The following is a 16586-nucleotide window of genomic DNA, read 5'->3' on the forward strand; positions in this document are numbered from 1 at the left end:
CAAACAGATTGAGAAAAGAAAAACTTGGGAGTTAGTCCCAAGACTTGACAACAAAAATGTAATTGGTGGAAAATGGATTTTTAGGAACAAACTAGATGAGTGTGGCAACGTGGTACAAAATAAAGCATGCTTTGTGTGCAAATGGTATGCACAAAAATAAGGTGTTGACTTTGGTGAGACTTTTGAACCTATGGCTCACATTGAGTCAATAAGAATATTTTTAGCATATTCTTTCTTTAAAAATTTTAAGGTTTACCAAATGGATGTTAAAACTGCATTCTTGAATGGTTTTCTAGAAGAAGAGGTATATGGAACAACCTAAAGGATTTGTTGCATAGGATAAACCTAATCATGTCTACTGGTTAAAAAGGGCTCTTTATGGTCTTAAACAAGCTCCTAGAGCTTGGTACTCAAGGTTGGATTCACATTTGATAGAAAATGGTTTAACCAGAGCTAGTGTGGATAGAAATCTTTATATCAAGAAAGAAGGTAATGATATTCTCGTTGTTGAAGTTTATGTTGATGACATTATCTTTGGTAGCAATGATGATGCACTATCTAAAAAAAATTCCAAGATAATGACATCTGAATTTGAAAAGTCAATGTTAGGAGAACTAACATTTTTCCTTGGACTTCAAGTTTCTCAACTTGAAAATGGCAATTTTATTTCTTAAACAAAATACACGAAAGAAATTCTAAAAAGGTTTCAAATGGCTGAATGCAATGCAGTAAGTACTCCCATGGTCAGTGGATGTAAATTATCTAAAGTAGATGAAACTCCTGATGCTGATCAAACTATGTATAGGTCAATGATAGGTAGTTTGCTATACTTAACTGCATCAATACCTGATTTAATGTAGGCAGTTTGTATGGTTTCTAGATTCTAGTCTGCTCCTAAACAATTTCATTTTACAGTTGTTCAAAGAATATTCAAATACATTAATGGTACTCTTGATTTTGGTCTTTGGTATCCTAGAAATGACAATTTTACTTTGCTGGCTTATATTGATGCTAATTGGGCTGGTTGTGTGGATGACAGAAAAATCACCAATGGTGCTGCATTTTTTCTTGGTGATATTCTTGTGACATGGGACAACAAGAAACAAGATTGCATCTCACTTTCTATAACAGAATTTGAATATGTTGCAACTACATCTTGTTGTACACAGTTGCTATGGATGGCTCAAACTCTTTTGGATATGGGTATTATTGTTGACAAACCTCTCACCTTATTTTGTGACAATACTAGTGCTATAAGTCTCTCTAAAAATCTGGTGATGCATTCTAGAATGAAACACATTGCAACTAGGTTACTCTTTCTTTGTGAAAAAATATTGGCTAATGAAGTTACATTGCAATATGTTCCTACTCAAGCATAAGTTGCTGATACTTTTACAAAGCCCTTGGCTACAAATGCATTTGAAAGACTTCATTTGTGATTGGGAGTTGTCTCTCAATCTAACCTTGTTTAAAATATCCAATCACTAGTTCAGGGGGAGCTTTGGTCTCCAATAGTAGCCTCCTGGTACTGTATTTGATAGTATTTTAACTGCTCCTCTCTATATCTTGCAACCGTTCTTTCAGATTCACCCTTTGTCCTTGAGACAAAAAGGGGGAGTATTTAGCATGGTTATTACAAACATATAGTTATTTGCATTGACTTTGGTTAACAAATGGCTATTCACATTGGCCTTTCGTTAATAGAGGATTATTTGCATTGGCTTTGGTTATGGCTCAATTTTCCATCAAGGACAAAGGGGGAGTTTGTTGCCACTTGTGATGTTGTCCTTGATGTCAATTATTTAGAAGCTAATCCTTTGGTCTCTTGTGTCTGGTTAACATCATCATGTCAATTGTTCAGAAGTTAATCCTTTGGTCTCTTATGTCTGATTACTGGACAGTATCATGAAAATGATTTTAGATTTACATTTGTGGGTTATTGATGCTTTGATACATGTGTAGATCACAAGCTCATGGTGATTCTTCTTTCACTTATAGGTGCATGAGGTTTGTGTTGGAATAAAATGATTCCAAGAACACTGAGAGGGGGGGGGGGTTGAATCATTGTTCTACTGATAATACAAGATTTTAACTTTTTATAACATACACATATAAAGTGGTAAATGAAGAAACATAAAATGTGAAGTAAATAAATGAGCCACATGAATGAACACCATAACACACAAAATTTTATACATGGAAAACCTCAAAGAGGAAAAACCATAGTGGGATTTGTGACCCACAATATCCATTCATTGGCCATATGAAAGATATTACATAGCATGGGGGCCTACACATGCAGGAAGGCACACTGCCTAGAGCACACTACTCAACACAAAAGAGTCTCACTGACTACAAGCTTCTGCTGAGATAAAATAGTAATGGTGAACTCACAAAATACATCTTTAATGCCAAAAAGAGTTTCAGTTAAAGCTCTATTCTGTACTGGTTCATAAACCCTGAACCCTTCTACCGGTATCTTCTTTCCTCAAAGAATGCCTTACAAACCATCTACTAATCATAGCATGATATAACTTTCACATACAAATGACCTACATACATATCCTTCGCATCACACAGTTCTACTTGTTTTTTCATGTATCAAAATGACCTAACAGACTGACTTATATACCCTTTACAAACAATATGCCTTATGTCAACTTACAATGCAAAAGATATTCAATGTTGGCCCCATACAAAATAATTTTACAAATAAAACTTTTTGGATCTAGATAGATGTCGTCTTCACTGAAGTGTTGGATGTCGGTGTCGGTGCCAGTGCCGGTGATGATCCTAAAAACTCCAATGTCAGTATCTGTCGGTGTATGTCTCTAAATGCCTGTATCTATCAGTATATGCCTTCAATATAATCTTTTTTCCATAAATGACAACATATGAGACCAATGAGTGTCAATTGCCAACAATCTCCCCCTTTGGCATTGATGGCAACACTCATGTGAAAAATAAATTCCCTGTCGGTTCAACTGATACATGCTCCCCCTGAGCTGACTGACTATGTTTGCAATATACTCTCTATCTGATATCCCCCCCCTAGGATTATATACATATTTTTCACATAGTATACACTCCCCCTTTGGCATCAATGCCAAAGATCGATGAAATAATCGAAAGAATTGTTATAGATTACTTTAGTGGAGCTTGACCAATTTCAAGATTTTTGGGTAAGCTTTCTCTAGCAATTGTATATAGGTATCCCAGCTGGTTTTGAATATTTCTGATATGGATACAAGTCCACTCAGTAGATGTACTAGTGTGTCTTTCTCTGCGACTTCTGTCGGTGTGGACTTCACAAGCATATCCATACATTCCCTCTTATCTACACCAAGTGAATCCAATCTTGGACTCACCAAACCTTTGAGACTTCTTTCTCTTCGAATAATCTTGTCTCTTTCTTTTTGAAAAGAAAAAATTTAGTTCTCTAAAGTCAAAATTTGTCCATCAATAGATGTTGTAAGCTAAGTTAGTCCATCAAACGAATTAGCAATATTAGCAATTTGTTCATGTAACTCCTTTATCCTCTTATCTACATTTGTTGTAAGAATTTCTATATTACAAAAAACCCAATAGATGTTAGTACCCTGTTTCAAACAATTTTCAATAAGTATAAGTTTCTCTTCAAGCTTCCTCTTCTTTGTCTCAATAATCTGGTCAAAAGCGGCTTTCTTAGCCAAAGTAAATCTTTCAAGTACTTTCCTATTGGAAATCTACTGCAATGATTGAAAGTTTTTAGATATGTGCTTTGTTAATGCCTTATATTTTCTAGAAGGGCTTGCTTCATTTTCAATCATATAATCAGGAATCAATTAGTGCAAAACTATTATTGATTGATCTATTATTCATTTGTCTACAGATCCTTCCTTATTAGCTTTTGAGTAGCCATCATCATTAGCTCTATGGGACTCATTTTTGTGATTGATTTCTTCTTAACTTGTGAAGTGTCAATTACCAAAATCTTGTTGGGGAATCAACTATCGATATGGTACTGGGTGTCTTATTAGTCTCCTTTTTCTTATCCTCTCCTGGTGTATCCCTTTTCTCATCCTCTTTTGTACCGGTGGCTTCGCCACTTGGTGTAGTATTTGTTACTTCCGGTGGAGTATTATCCACAATATTATCTCTAACATGTACATTATCTATTTTACCTTGATTGGTGTATAGAAATGTTGTCTCTACCGGTTTAGTCTATACACTCTCATCAGTTTTAGGATTATCTACCTGTAGTCACATAAATCTGTCCACTTAATTAAATGAATATTTACTATTTATTTGATTATTTAACTATCAATAACTAGTTAATTAAATTAAATGTTTAATTAATTCATCTTCAACCTCTTCTTCTATTAACTAAATAAATTATTCAATTTATTTAAATCAATTCATTAAAGCCACACTCTAAATCAATTAAATAAATAAAACATATTTATTTAATTTAACCCCCTTTTCTCATTTAAATAAATAATCAAATATTTATTTAAATCCCTAAACTCCCCCCCACTTGCATTCTCCTACAAATGCAAGTTGCACCTATTTGGTTGAAATAAAGTAATTTTATTTTAATTAAAATCCTATTTTTCCTCACCCACCAAACCTACTTATTCTTCTAATCCCCTTCTAGACTCTTCTAACCATTCCTAATTAGGCTAACCCATCCCCTAATTGTTGTCACATTCCTAAGCAACTTGAAGTCACTTCTCAAAGCCTCCAAAGTCTTTGAAAAGCATTAAATGCTTTATGTCTCCAACAAGTTAACCCCTAAAGTCTTCCAAACCATTAATGGCTCTTACATAACCATTTATTGTTAATTCCAGTTGCCTACATGGTTAGAGGATTTCCCTCTAGCTCATGTGTCTCCTCAAACATTCATTTCTTTGACCATGGTTATCCCCACTAACTCTTGCACAAGAGTTTGTCCATTGGATAAAGCCATTATTCATTGGATAAAAGCTTTATTCATTCAACTCAAGCCTAACCTTACCTCCTAAGGTAACCCCCATGTCATCTCAAGTATTTAATTCTTCTTCCCTCTCCTCTCAAGCCATCTCATGATGACATTTGTCATCCTGGGATTGGGTTGAAAACGCTCACATGGATCATAAACCCATCAATTCTGACCCTTGTTGAGATTACTCAATCTTAACCATCCATTTCTCTATTTTTTCTATTAATAGAGCTCATTTCCTTCATATCCAGATCTAGAAATCTTGTATGCATCTAACTTATACCAAATTTGAGAGAGCATCTAGGAGCACTTTTCTTTGTTATTTTGGATAAAATTAACATAGATTTAATTAGCCTTTCTCATATTTAGCTTGTATTTGCATAATTTAGTCATTTTCATAATCTTGAATCTCCATAAGACATCCATAATAGTGTAAAACATTGAGGGATACACTCATGTGGAACTTGGAGAGGAGAGGAACAAGGGAGAAGCAGCTATGAGCATGTTAGAGAGTATTTGGGAGGGTTTAGTTTCTTTCCTCCGTTTTTGTGTGCTTTCTATAATATGTTTAATATTTCTCTTGATATGCATGCTTAGGATTGTAGTTTCTTTCATATTTCATTTTTATTGATACTACTAACACTAATGTTTGACTTGAATTTTGTGTGTTCCTAATATCCTTTTTACAGTGCATCATTTGGTGAACCTGATGTGAATCGAACATGCAACCTTTGATCAAATCAATTAACTCTAGAGGAACAGCCAAAATTTGTAGAATTCTTCTAGCAACGTCAAATCAACTTTGCATGGTCTTATGAAGACATGCCCGACTTAGATCTAGACTTGGTCATGCATCACCTAACTGTTGTAAAAGGAGCTAAACGTGTCAAACAAAAGCTCTGAAAGATGCACCCACAAATTGTTGTTCTCATCAAAGCTGAACTCAAAAAGATCTTGGATGTTGGTTTCATTAGACCAATTGATTATGCAAATTGGATCTCCAATATTGTACCTAGCGGTAAACCTAATGGGGGCATCCATATCTATATAGACTTCAGATATTTGAACAAGGCATGCCTTAAAGATGATTTCCCCTTACCAAACATTGACATGATTGTCAATCTAACCACGGGTCATGCAATGCTTTCTCTTATGGATGGATTTTTAGGGTACAACCATATCAAGATTGCTCCAGAGGATCAACATAAAACTGCTTTCACATGCCCATGGGGAACCTACTATTGGAATGTGATGTCATTTGGTCTGAAAAATGTTGGGGCAACCTATCAAAGAGCTATGACTACCATCTTTCATGATACAATGCACACCATAATGCAAGATTATGTCGATGATTTACTTGCTAAATCATTAACAAGAGAAGGTCATCTAGTAATATTGGGTCAAATATTTAATAGATTAGAGCAATATCATGTTCGTCTTAATCTAAAGAAATGTGTCTTTGGAGTAACCTCAGGGAAGCTCCTAGGATACATTGTCTCAAGCAAAGGCATTGAAGTAGATCCAGTGAAAGTCAAAGCAATCATGGACATGCCACCTCCCAAGAACATTAGTTAGTTAAGGACACTACAAGGGTGGCTATAGTCAATTCAGAGGTTCATTGCACAATTGGTTGATAAGTGGGCATCCATTCATGCATCTTTTACACAAGAATATCCTCTTTCAATGGGATACAAAGTGCCAACAAGCATTCTAAATGCTTAAGGACTACCTAATGCATACACCATTGTTGATCCCACTAGATCCAAGTAGACCTCTATTGCTGTATATTTCAGCTACAAATACGACATTAGGAGTATTGCTGGAACAACACAATGCAGTAGGAAAAGAGTGTACTATATCTCTCACACATTGGTAGGCTATGAACTCAATTACACATCTATTGAGTGAGCTTGCCTAGTGGTTATCATGGCAGCCACCAAACTAAGACACTACATGTTAACACACAAGGTACAACTCATTGCTAAAATCGATCCCCTTAAGTAACTACTTAGCAAGGCAATATTGATAGGCCGCTTGGCCAAATGGGTTATGATCCTGAGTGAATTTGATTTTGACTACATGGATTGTAAGGCTACCAAAGGGTAGGTTATTGTAGATCAGTTGGCTGATGCACCACTCACAGGTGACCATCCTCTTGTTTCCAATTTTTTGGATGAAGAACTCTTCATGATTACAACCACACAACCATGGAAGTTATATTTTGATGGCTCCTACACTAGACATGGCTCGAGGGCAGGTATGTTAGGACCTAGAGGCAACTCAGAGGTGGGGGTGAATCAGTTGACTATTAATTTTAACCCAAATATAACTTAATCAAACTTGATGCATAATACCGGTAAACCAAACTTAATGTCAGTAGACAGTTTAACAGTTAATAATAGTATTGGTAAAGTTTAATACATGAAACAGAAAGATAAATAGCATCCACAACACATAACATAGATATTTGTATGTGGAAATCCTGTAAGGGGAAAAACCAGAGTGGGAAACCTTACCCACAATTAGATGATACTACCGCAGATAGTATGTGTGTACAAATGGGGTCTGTACATGCAGAAAGGCCAACTACTTAGAGCTCACTGCTCAATCACAAAATGGGAGTCACACTGACTACAATTGGATGGTTAAATCCAATGATAATGTACTGCTTAAAATAGCATCTTCATATGCTGGATTCAGTACTGGTTAAGCTCTGATTGTCTTCTTCATAGCTTCCTTTAATCTTCAAATGATGTCTGCGTGTATAGCTCTTCTTGTATTTGCATATACCTTATTAGATTCCTCTTCCACAACCATATTAATCTCACAAATGAGATCTTACATATATACCAAAACCTAAGACCAAATGTGTAGGTTGGATCACTAAGAATATTATAATTAAATCGATTACAAATGAATCAATATGTGATACATCATGTCAACTCAATGCATTTACAATAATAGTCAATCAATAAATTATCTCCATAATGTGTCGTGCTGATATGGAATAGATAACGCTTGCCGGTCCATAACCTAGACCTATTTGTCAATAACAACAAATATGCAAACTTGATTAGACCAATAACCAAATCATAAAAACCAAGTATCAAAACCATGTCTTCAACGTGACCAAGTAATGTCCAAATGATAACAAGTCATCCTCTATGCCGGTGAACAATATAACCTGTCGGTGAACCAAATACCGGTGATTGTGCATAAGTCACTGAACATGCCGATGAACATAACCAAAGATCTCTAGTGTTGATAAGTGTTGATAGGTGTTGACATCAATGAAAAAACCAATGCAACACATCCATAATACCAAAAATCTCCCCCTTTGGTATTGATGGCAACACAAGATGGAAAAACTATCTAAGTGCCAAAGAAGAAATGCCAAAAACTAAAAACCAACAATTTCCCAAAGAGATCAATTACCAGAATTCAAAATACATAATATTCTTCCCCTAGGAATAATCTCTCCCCAAAAGATAATGTGTTTTTTGATAGATATCTCACCCCCTTTGACATCAAATTCCAAAGCAATACAAAAACTAGATACAATCATTTCATAGAACTAATTGTTATAACCAACTACTCTCCTTGAGAAGTAGCTCTCCTTCATCAAAGCTGGAAAAAGATTTCTCTATTGATTCCTGCCAGTCTGATGCCAATCTCTAACTGTCTAAGTTTCTATTGGTGAGGGTATTACCCCAAGATGCTCTCTGAGATATTCAAAAGTTTCCTTAGGCAAGGGTTTAGTAAAGATATCTGCAATCTGCTCTTTAGTATTCACATAAACCAATTTCACTTCTTTTGCTTCAACATTCTCTTTCAGAAAATTGAATTTGATAGAAACATGTTTAGTTTTAGAGTGAAATACTAGATTCTTGGATATATCAATTACTGCCATATTATTACAGTAAACGATTATAGGTTCTTTGCATTTTACCTTTATGTCCTTCAATATTTTCTTAATCCATAATACCTGAGTACAATTAGTTGTTGCTGCAACATATTTTGATTCTGGTGTAGATAATGATGTACAACTCTATTTCTTACTCAACCATGAAATCAGTCTGCTACCAAGAAAGAATGCTTTGCTAGTGGTTCTCTTTCTGTCATCTACATCTCCTACCCAATTAGCATATGTGTATGCACATAAATCAAAATTTTCATCTTTAGGATACCATAAGCCAAGATTTGTTGTGCCTTGTAGATACCAGAAAATCCTTTTCACTGCTAATTCATGAATTTCCTTAGGATTACTTTGAAATCTTGAAACAATACATACTGCATTCATAATATCAGGTCCTGTTTGTGTCAAATACAGTAAAGCTCCAATCACAGATTTATATCTTGTCGGATTAACAGGTGTTGATTCATCCTTCAATGATAGTTTATCAGTTGTAGTCATAGGAGTACTTACCAGTTTAGATTTTTCCATACCAAATTTCTTGAGTAGTTCTTTCAAGTACTTAGATTGACATATGAATATACCTTTATCAGTTTGTGAAATCTGCAATCCTAAAAAGAATTTTATCTCCCCAATCATAGACATTTCAAATTCTTCCTGCATCTTATTAGAAAAGTCTTTACACAATTCATCATCTCCTCCAAAAATGATATCATCAACAAAGACTTCAATAACCAAGATGTCATCATTAGTCACTTTGAAATATAGATTGTTGTCAACATTACCTTTAGTGTAACCGAGCTTCAAAAGATATTTGTCCAATCTAGCATACCAAGCTCTAGGAGCTTGCTTTAATCCACGTAAAGCTTTCCTTAACCTGCAAACCATATCTTTGTCATTTGTCAAAGAAAATCCATTAGGTTGTTCAATGTAAACTTTCTCTTCAAGATCACCATTTAGAAATGTGCATTTAACATCTATTTGATATACTTTATAGTTCTTATGTGCTGCAAATGCTAGAAATAGTCTAACTGCCTCAATTCTAGCTACCGGTGCAAAGGTTTCATTGTAATCAATTCCTTCTTTCTATGAATATCCCTTACATACCAATCTTGCTTTGTTTCTGATTACCTTATCATCTTCATTAAGTTTATTTCTGAATACCCATTTAGTTCCTATTACATTTTTGTTTTTAGGCCAGGGAACCAATCTCCATGTGTTAATCTTTTCAATTTGTTCCAATTCATCTTCCATAGCTTTAATCCAATGTTTATCTTCACATGCTTCATTAACCGATGCTCGTTCAATTTGAGAAATTAGACATACCTCTTCATTTTCTAGTCTTCCTCTAGTCATTACACCTTGATACTTATTCCCAATTATCTGACTTTCAGAGTGATTCAATCCTACATACCTGGGTGTATTCACTTGCTACTATTCTTCAATCACTGTGGAATTCTTAGATGATGTCGGTGTGACTGGATCAACATTCTGTACCGATGTACTCTGTATAGGTTCATTTGTGATTATCTCAATCGCTGGTTCAGAGTCCATGTACCTTGAATTACCTCTAAACTGTTCATCAATCTTCACATTTGCACTCAATGATTTTCTGCAATCTCTTATTAAAATATCTATATGCCTCTCTTAGATGAATAACCAAGAAATATTCCTTCATCACTTCTAGGATCAAATTTACCAATATAATCATCTCTCCTAATATAAAATTTGCTTCCAAATATTTTGAAATATTTAAGAGTAGGAGTATTACCAAACCATAGTTCATGAGGGGTCTTACCGGTTTCACCTTTTATGTGAACTCTGTTGAATGTGTAAACCGTTGTATTGACTGCTTCTCTCCAATACACATGAGGTAGCTTTGGTTCTGATATCATGCTTCTAGCTACATCCAAAATCATTTTGTTCTTCCTTTCCACAACTCCATTTTGCTGGGGTGTCCGAGGTGCTGATAATTGTCTTCTGATTCCATTCACTTCACAAAATGTATTAAATTCATTGGATGTGAATTCACCTCCTCGATCCGATCTTAAACATTTGATTTTCTTACCGGTTTTATTCTCTACCATTGCCTTGAATAGTTTGAATTTCCCAAAAGTTGTTGATTTATCCCTGAGAAAAGTAACCCAACACATTCTAGAATAATAATCAATGATTAGCATTAAATATCTATCTCCTTGTAAACTTCTAGTTCTTGCCGGACCACATAAATCAATATGAATTAAATCAAGAATATTATTGGATTTCTCTGGAATACTCTTAAAAGTTGCTCTAACTTGCTTTCCAAATTGACATTCCTTACATACCAGATTGTGTGGTTTTACAATCTTAGGTAAATCCCTTACTGCCTTAGTAGTACTGATCTTTACAATGCAATCAAAATTTACATGGCAAAGTCTTTTATGCCATTACCAACTTTCATCAATATGTACAATCAAGCATGCTTTCTCATTGTTATTCAAATGAAAGATATTACCTCTAGTCTTATTACTAGTTGTAATTTCCAAACCAGTTCTATTCATGATTTTGCATTTACCATTCTTGAATTGTAACTGAAATCCTTTTTCAGCTAATTGACCAACACTCAAAAGATTATGGATACCCTGTTTCCTATTATTCCAAGTGAATATAACATTAGAAGACATGGAGCTAGGAGGAACAGGAAGCAACAATGGGAGATCTCAGAATTCAAATTCTCTGAAAGGTGGGAACTCTGGTTCCAATGGTGGGAGCAGCCAGAATGAAGTTGCTGGTCCTATGGGAGAGATAGAGAAGCCTCAGGATATTTCGAAGGCTATTGACATTCCGTAGATTGGTAGTACTCTTCCATAGAAGAAAGCTGGTTCTGGGTTTTCGGGGGAGGGGTCCAGTGGGGGTTCTAGCCCATGTGAAGAGCCCTTGGAGAGCGGAAAAGAATCTAGAAAATGGTCATCCCTTTTTGGAACAAAACCATCAGGTAAATCCTCTTTACCTCCTGTCAAAAATATTTCTGATCCAACTGGTGGAAAGTTCGTTATCTCTATCCCTGATTTGGTTCTAGATCATAATATAAATAGCATGTCGAACTCCCTGGTAGGCAAATTTATGGGTTCCCATCCAAACGTCGAAGTTGTTATGGTTTACGTCAAATGGAAATAGGCTCTGAAGGGTAATGTTGAAATCTTGCCATTGCCTAAAGGCCTCCTTTCTTTTACTTTCTCGTGTGAAGAAGATAAATTAAGGATACTATGTGGTAGTCCTTAGATGGTAGGAAGGACAACCTTGGTCCTCCAGAAATGGCATCCAAATCTGAATATGAATGACTCTCTTTTGGCTCAAGTTCCAGTTTGGGTAAAGTTACCAGGCCTGCCTCTTGAATATTGGGTAGAAAGTATCTTCTTAGGAATATCAAGTTCCTTTGGTGAACTCCTCTCGATAGACCCCGTCACAACATCTAAAAGGAGACTCACTCATGCTAGGTTTTGTGTAGGGATAACTCATGATGCAGATATACCGAAACAGATAGATATAGTTTCAAAGTTGGGGACATGGAAACAACAAATAGAATATGAATATATCTCCTTTGCCTGCTTTCATTGCAAGAAAGTAGGCCACTAGGCAAAATCTTGTCCTATCAAGCCTAAAGTAGAGCTCAAGCAGACTAAACCCCTGGGTGAAAGTAAAAGGGTTCCAGAAAAAAAGGTTTGGCAAGTTAAAAACTCAGAAAACAAGGAAGCGGACTTTGTTGACAACAACTGTTTTGAACCCTTGGGGGAAAATAAGGACGTGGTCTCCTCAACTTCCATCCTTCCTATACAGGAAGTATTGAGGAATGAATCAACAAAAGTTAACAACCCCGTGATAGAGTAGATCCAAATAGAGGAATTGAAAGAACAGACTGCATCCTCAAAAGATACAGCCGAAGTGGTAACTACTGACACTTTTGCTAGTAAAGAAATGCAAAATAAAGAGGAACAACCTGAGGAAGGGGAGATCATTGGCTCCCAAGAAGAAAAGACTGACTCTTCCTCGCTTATGAAAAATACTAAAATGCAAGAAGCTCAAAAATGTGCTATACTAGGTATGAACCTTTCAGATTCAGATCAAAATTTTAAAAAAGTGAAAAGTGCATCACATGATTCCATGACCCCTAAATGGGGCAATGAAGATGAAATATCTAGACTCCTCAGTAATTTTGAAGTGGTTCTTGAGAAAGAAGCTGACTAGAAAATACCAAAATACAGGAACAAGAAAGGATCCACTCCCTCGGCTTCACAACTAAGGAAATCAAGCAAAATTGTTCAAGTTGATGTTGGGTACATTTCCTCTTCCCCAGGTCAACCTTCTAACCACAAATTCAGAGACAAGGAGGCCAGTAAGAACATTGCAGATGGGACTTAGAAAACTCTTAAGGAGTTAGGAATCGGTAAGTAACTATGAAGATTATCTCTTGGAATATTAGGGGACTTAATAATCCTCATAAACATGATATTATTAGGAATATGATAAGGGATAGTAAACCTGATGTTTTTCTGATTCAAGAGACCAAAATGAGTAGAGAAAAGGTTGAAACTCTAAAGTTTTTTAAAAATGGGAGTATCAGTGGTGGTAGCTCGGAAGGTGCTTTGGGAGGAATAGCTACTATGTGGAATCTCAATAGTGTCAAAGGACATGTTCTTATTCAAGAAAAAAGTTTCTCTTGCATTAGATTTGAGAATTTAAAAGATGGAACAACATGGGTCTTCACCAACATATATGCGCCCAACACCTTGAAAGCTAGAAAATCCTTTTGGAAAAAACTTATAGAAACTAGGGACAACTTCAAGAATCTTAGTTGGCTGGTCATGGGAGACTTTAATACTCCTTTGAGAGAGGAGGAAAAATTTGGTGGAAGCCCCTCTCAATTTGAAAGTAAGTTGGCCCTTATGGATTTCATAAATACTCAGGCTCTCAACGATGTGGACTAATAGGAGAATTGGCAATGATCTTATCCAAGTTCACCTTGACAGGGCCCTTATTTCTGATGACCGGTTCAGACATTATTTCTGCTCCCTATTTGCTCACATCCGGGTTGGGTCTAATCATTTTCCCATCACTCTCTTTGCTGATCCTATTAATAGAAGAAGACATTTTCCTTTTAGATTTGAAAAAATGTGGATTCATCACCCTGACATTACTTGTAATATTTAGAATTGGTGGGATATCCAAGTTGAGGGCACTGCTATGTACAGAGTTGTAAAGAAACTCAAAAGTGTTAAGGACAATATAAGACTCTAGAATAAATGCAACTTTGGGAACATTTTTGAGGCCAAAGGTAAAGTCCAAGATGACCTCAAGAAAATACAGGTGCAAATTCAGAAGGATGGTTTCTCTACTATATCTACTGCTCAAGAAAATGAGACCCTTAAAAAATACCATGAAATCATTGCTAAAGAGGAAAATTTTTGGAAACAGAGATCAAGATGCACTTGGCTAAAGGAAGGAGATAGGAATACAAGATTCTTTCATATGTCGACTATCAAACATAAAGTAGCAAATAGAATTACTAAACTAATAGTGGACAATGGGGAGCTGGTTAAGGAGGAAGAGATAAGGAATGAGGCCAAAAGGTACTTCTCAGATCTTCTGAGGCGGGATCATAGGTTGGATGCTGATGCTCAATCTTCCTTTCTTCAAAACATTCCTTGCCTCATTGATGAGAAGATGAATGCCTCCCTTTCTTCCATACCTTCGATCCTGGAAATAAAAAATGTTGTTTTTTCTTTTGATGGTAATAAAGCTCCCGGTCCAGATGGCTTCCCCATGTTCTTCTTCCAAGATTTATGGGACATTGTAGGGCAAGATGTTTCCAACGGGGTCAAGAATTTTTTTGGGGCTAGAAGACTTTTGAAAGAAATTAATGGCACTTACATTGCACTTATTCCCAAAATCCAAGGTGCTGACTCCATGGACAAGTTCAGACCAATCAGCTTATGTAACTCTTTTTAATAAGATTATCTCCAAGGTTCTTACTACTAGAATCCTGACTGTCCTTCCCTCTTTGATTAATCATCAGCAAAATGGTTTTGTCCCAGGAAGACAAATTCTTGACCCCATTATTACTATCCATGAGACTATTCATTCTCTCATAAGGGGCAAGAAACAGGGTCTCATCCTTAAGCTTGATCTCTCTAAGGCCTATGACCGGGTTGATTGGTCTTTTCTTGTGAAGGTTCTTGTGGCTTATGGCTTCTCCTCCAAATGTGTTGACCTCTTTAGTCAGCTTATTACCTTAGTGTCTTTTGCTATTCTTTTCAATGGTTCACCATCCCCCTTCTTCCATGCGTCAAGAGGATTGAGGCAAGGGGATCCCATTTCCCCTATCCTCTTCATTATTATGGTTGAATGTTCTGGTAAGTATATGGAAAGCATGGTGATGCGAGGATCTTTTAAGGGACTTCAACCTTCTTCAGCTGATCATACCTATTCTCACCAACAGTTTGTGGACGATACCATTTTCATGGGGGAATCAAGTATCTCAAAAGCTAGAACCTTGAAGGACACTCTTTGTAAGTTTGCCTCTGCATCTGGTCAACTCATTAATTGGGTCAAAAGAAAAGTTTTTTTCATCAATACTCTAGAGAGAAGACAACATAGAATCAACAGAATTTTGGAATGTCGGATTGCTGATCTTCCTGCCACTTATCTTGGCCTCCCATTGGGCATTGCACCTCCTGATTATTTTTGGAGCTCTCTGGTGGACAAATTTCATAAAAAGCTAGCTGGATGGAAAGGATCCCTTTTAAGTCAGGCTAGAAAGCTTCAACTTCTAAAGGCTTCTCTTCAAAGCATACCTATCTATGCCCTCAACCTTTTCGGAATTCCAGTAAAGTATGTTGATGCTATTGAGAAAATTCAAAGAAATTTTCTCTAGTCAGGGGTTGAGGAAAAGAAAAGAATGTCTCTTGTGGCTTGGGATTAGGTATGCAGACTGAAAAGTAAAGGTGGTCTGGGCCTGAGAAGAATCTAGACCCTAAATAAAGCTCTTTTGTCTAAACAGGTTTGGAGAATGTTCCACTCAGATAGTGAATGGTGTAAAACCTGGAGAAGTAAGTATTCTTTTCTGTCCTCTTCTCTTTCCTCTTTTATCAATTCTGATATTAGTATGAATGGGTTCCATATCTAGAATCATGCCTCTAAGTGTAGAGATAGCATTGCTAAAGGGGTTATATGGAAAGTTGGCAATGGCAGAAAAATTAAATTCTGGGAAGATCCCTTGCTTTTTGATAAATCTTTGACTGATATCCCAAAATGGGCCCCTTATGCCTCCTCCTGTATTAGAACTTTTGGTCCTTTAGTTGAAGGGTATTGGAAAGGTAATAAATGGTAGAACATTGAAAGTATCCACCCAAACCTTATTAAGCTTAAAAACCATCTTTCATCAATCTGGTTGAATGAAGAGGAAGACTCCCTCATTTGGAAATATGAACCTAAAGGTAATATTACTGTCTCTTCTATGTATGGTGTTCTCTCCCCTGCCCCTTCTGAAAATCCTTTATGGTCTAAAGCTTGGATAAAGGGACTGATCCCTAAAATCAATTTTTTCTATTGGACTATTCTTCAAAATAAAATCTTGACCTTAGATAATCTCAAGGGCGAGGTTTTGCTTTCCCTAATAGATGTGCTCTATGTCTTGAGGAGGAAGAGTCTATGGACCATCTAGCCATCCATTGTTCC

General features: G+C 36.2%; 1 protein-coding gene across 1 annotated transcript in view; it reads left to right on the forward strand.

Annotated features, from left to right (window-relative positions):
- Positions 1-710: 710 nt before the first annotated feature.
- The window catches only part of LOC131053405 (disease resistance protein TAO1-like), a 210073-nt gene continuing 194197 nt past the window's right edge, over positions 711-16586 (forward strand). The window contains exons 1-2 of the mRNA XM_059212943.1: positions 711-816; positions 916-1203. Of these exons, the coding sequence (XP_059068926.1) occupies positions 711-816; positions 916-1203 (394 nt within the window). The remainder of the gene's footprint in view (positions 817-915; positions 1204-16586) is intronic.

The sequence above is a fragment of the Cryptomeria japonica genome, chromosome 10, assembly GCF_030272615.1.
Source record: "Cryptomeria japonica chromosome 10, Sugi_1.0, whole genome shotgun sequence".
Lineage (NCBI taxonomy): Eukaryota > Viridiplantae > Streptophyta > Pinopsida > Cupressales > Cupressaceae > Cryptomeria > Cryptomeria japonica.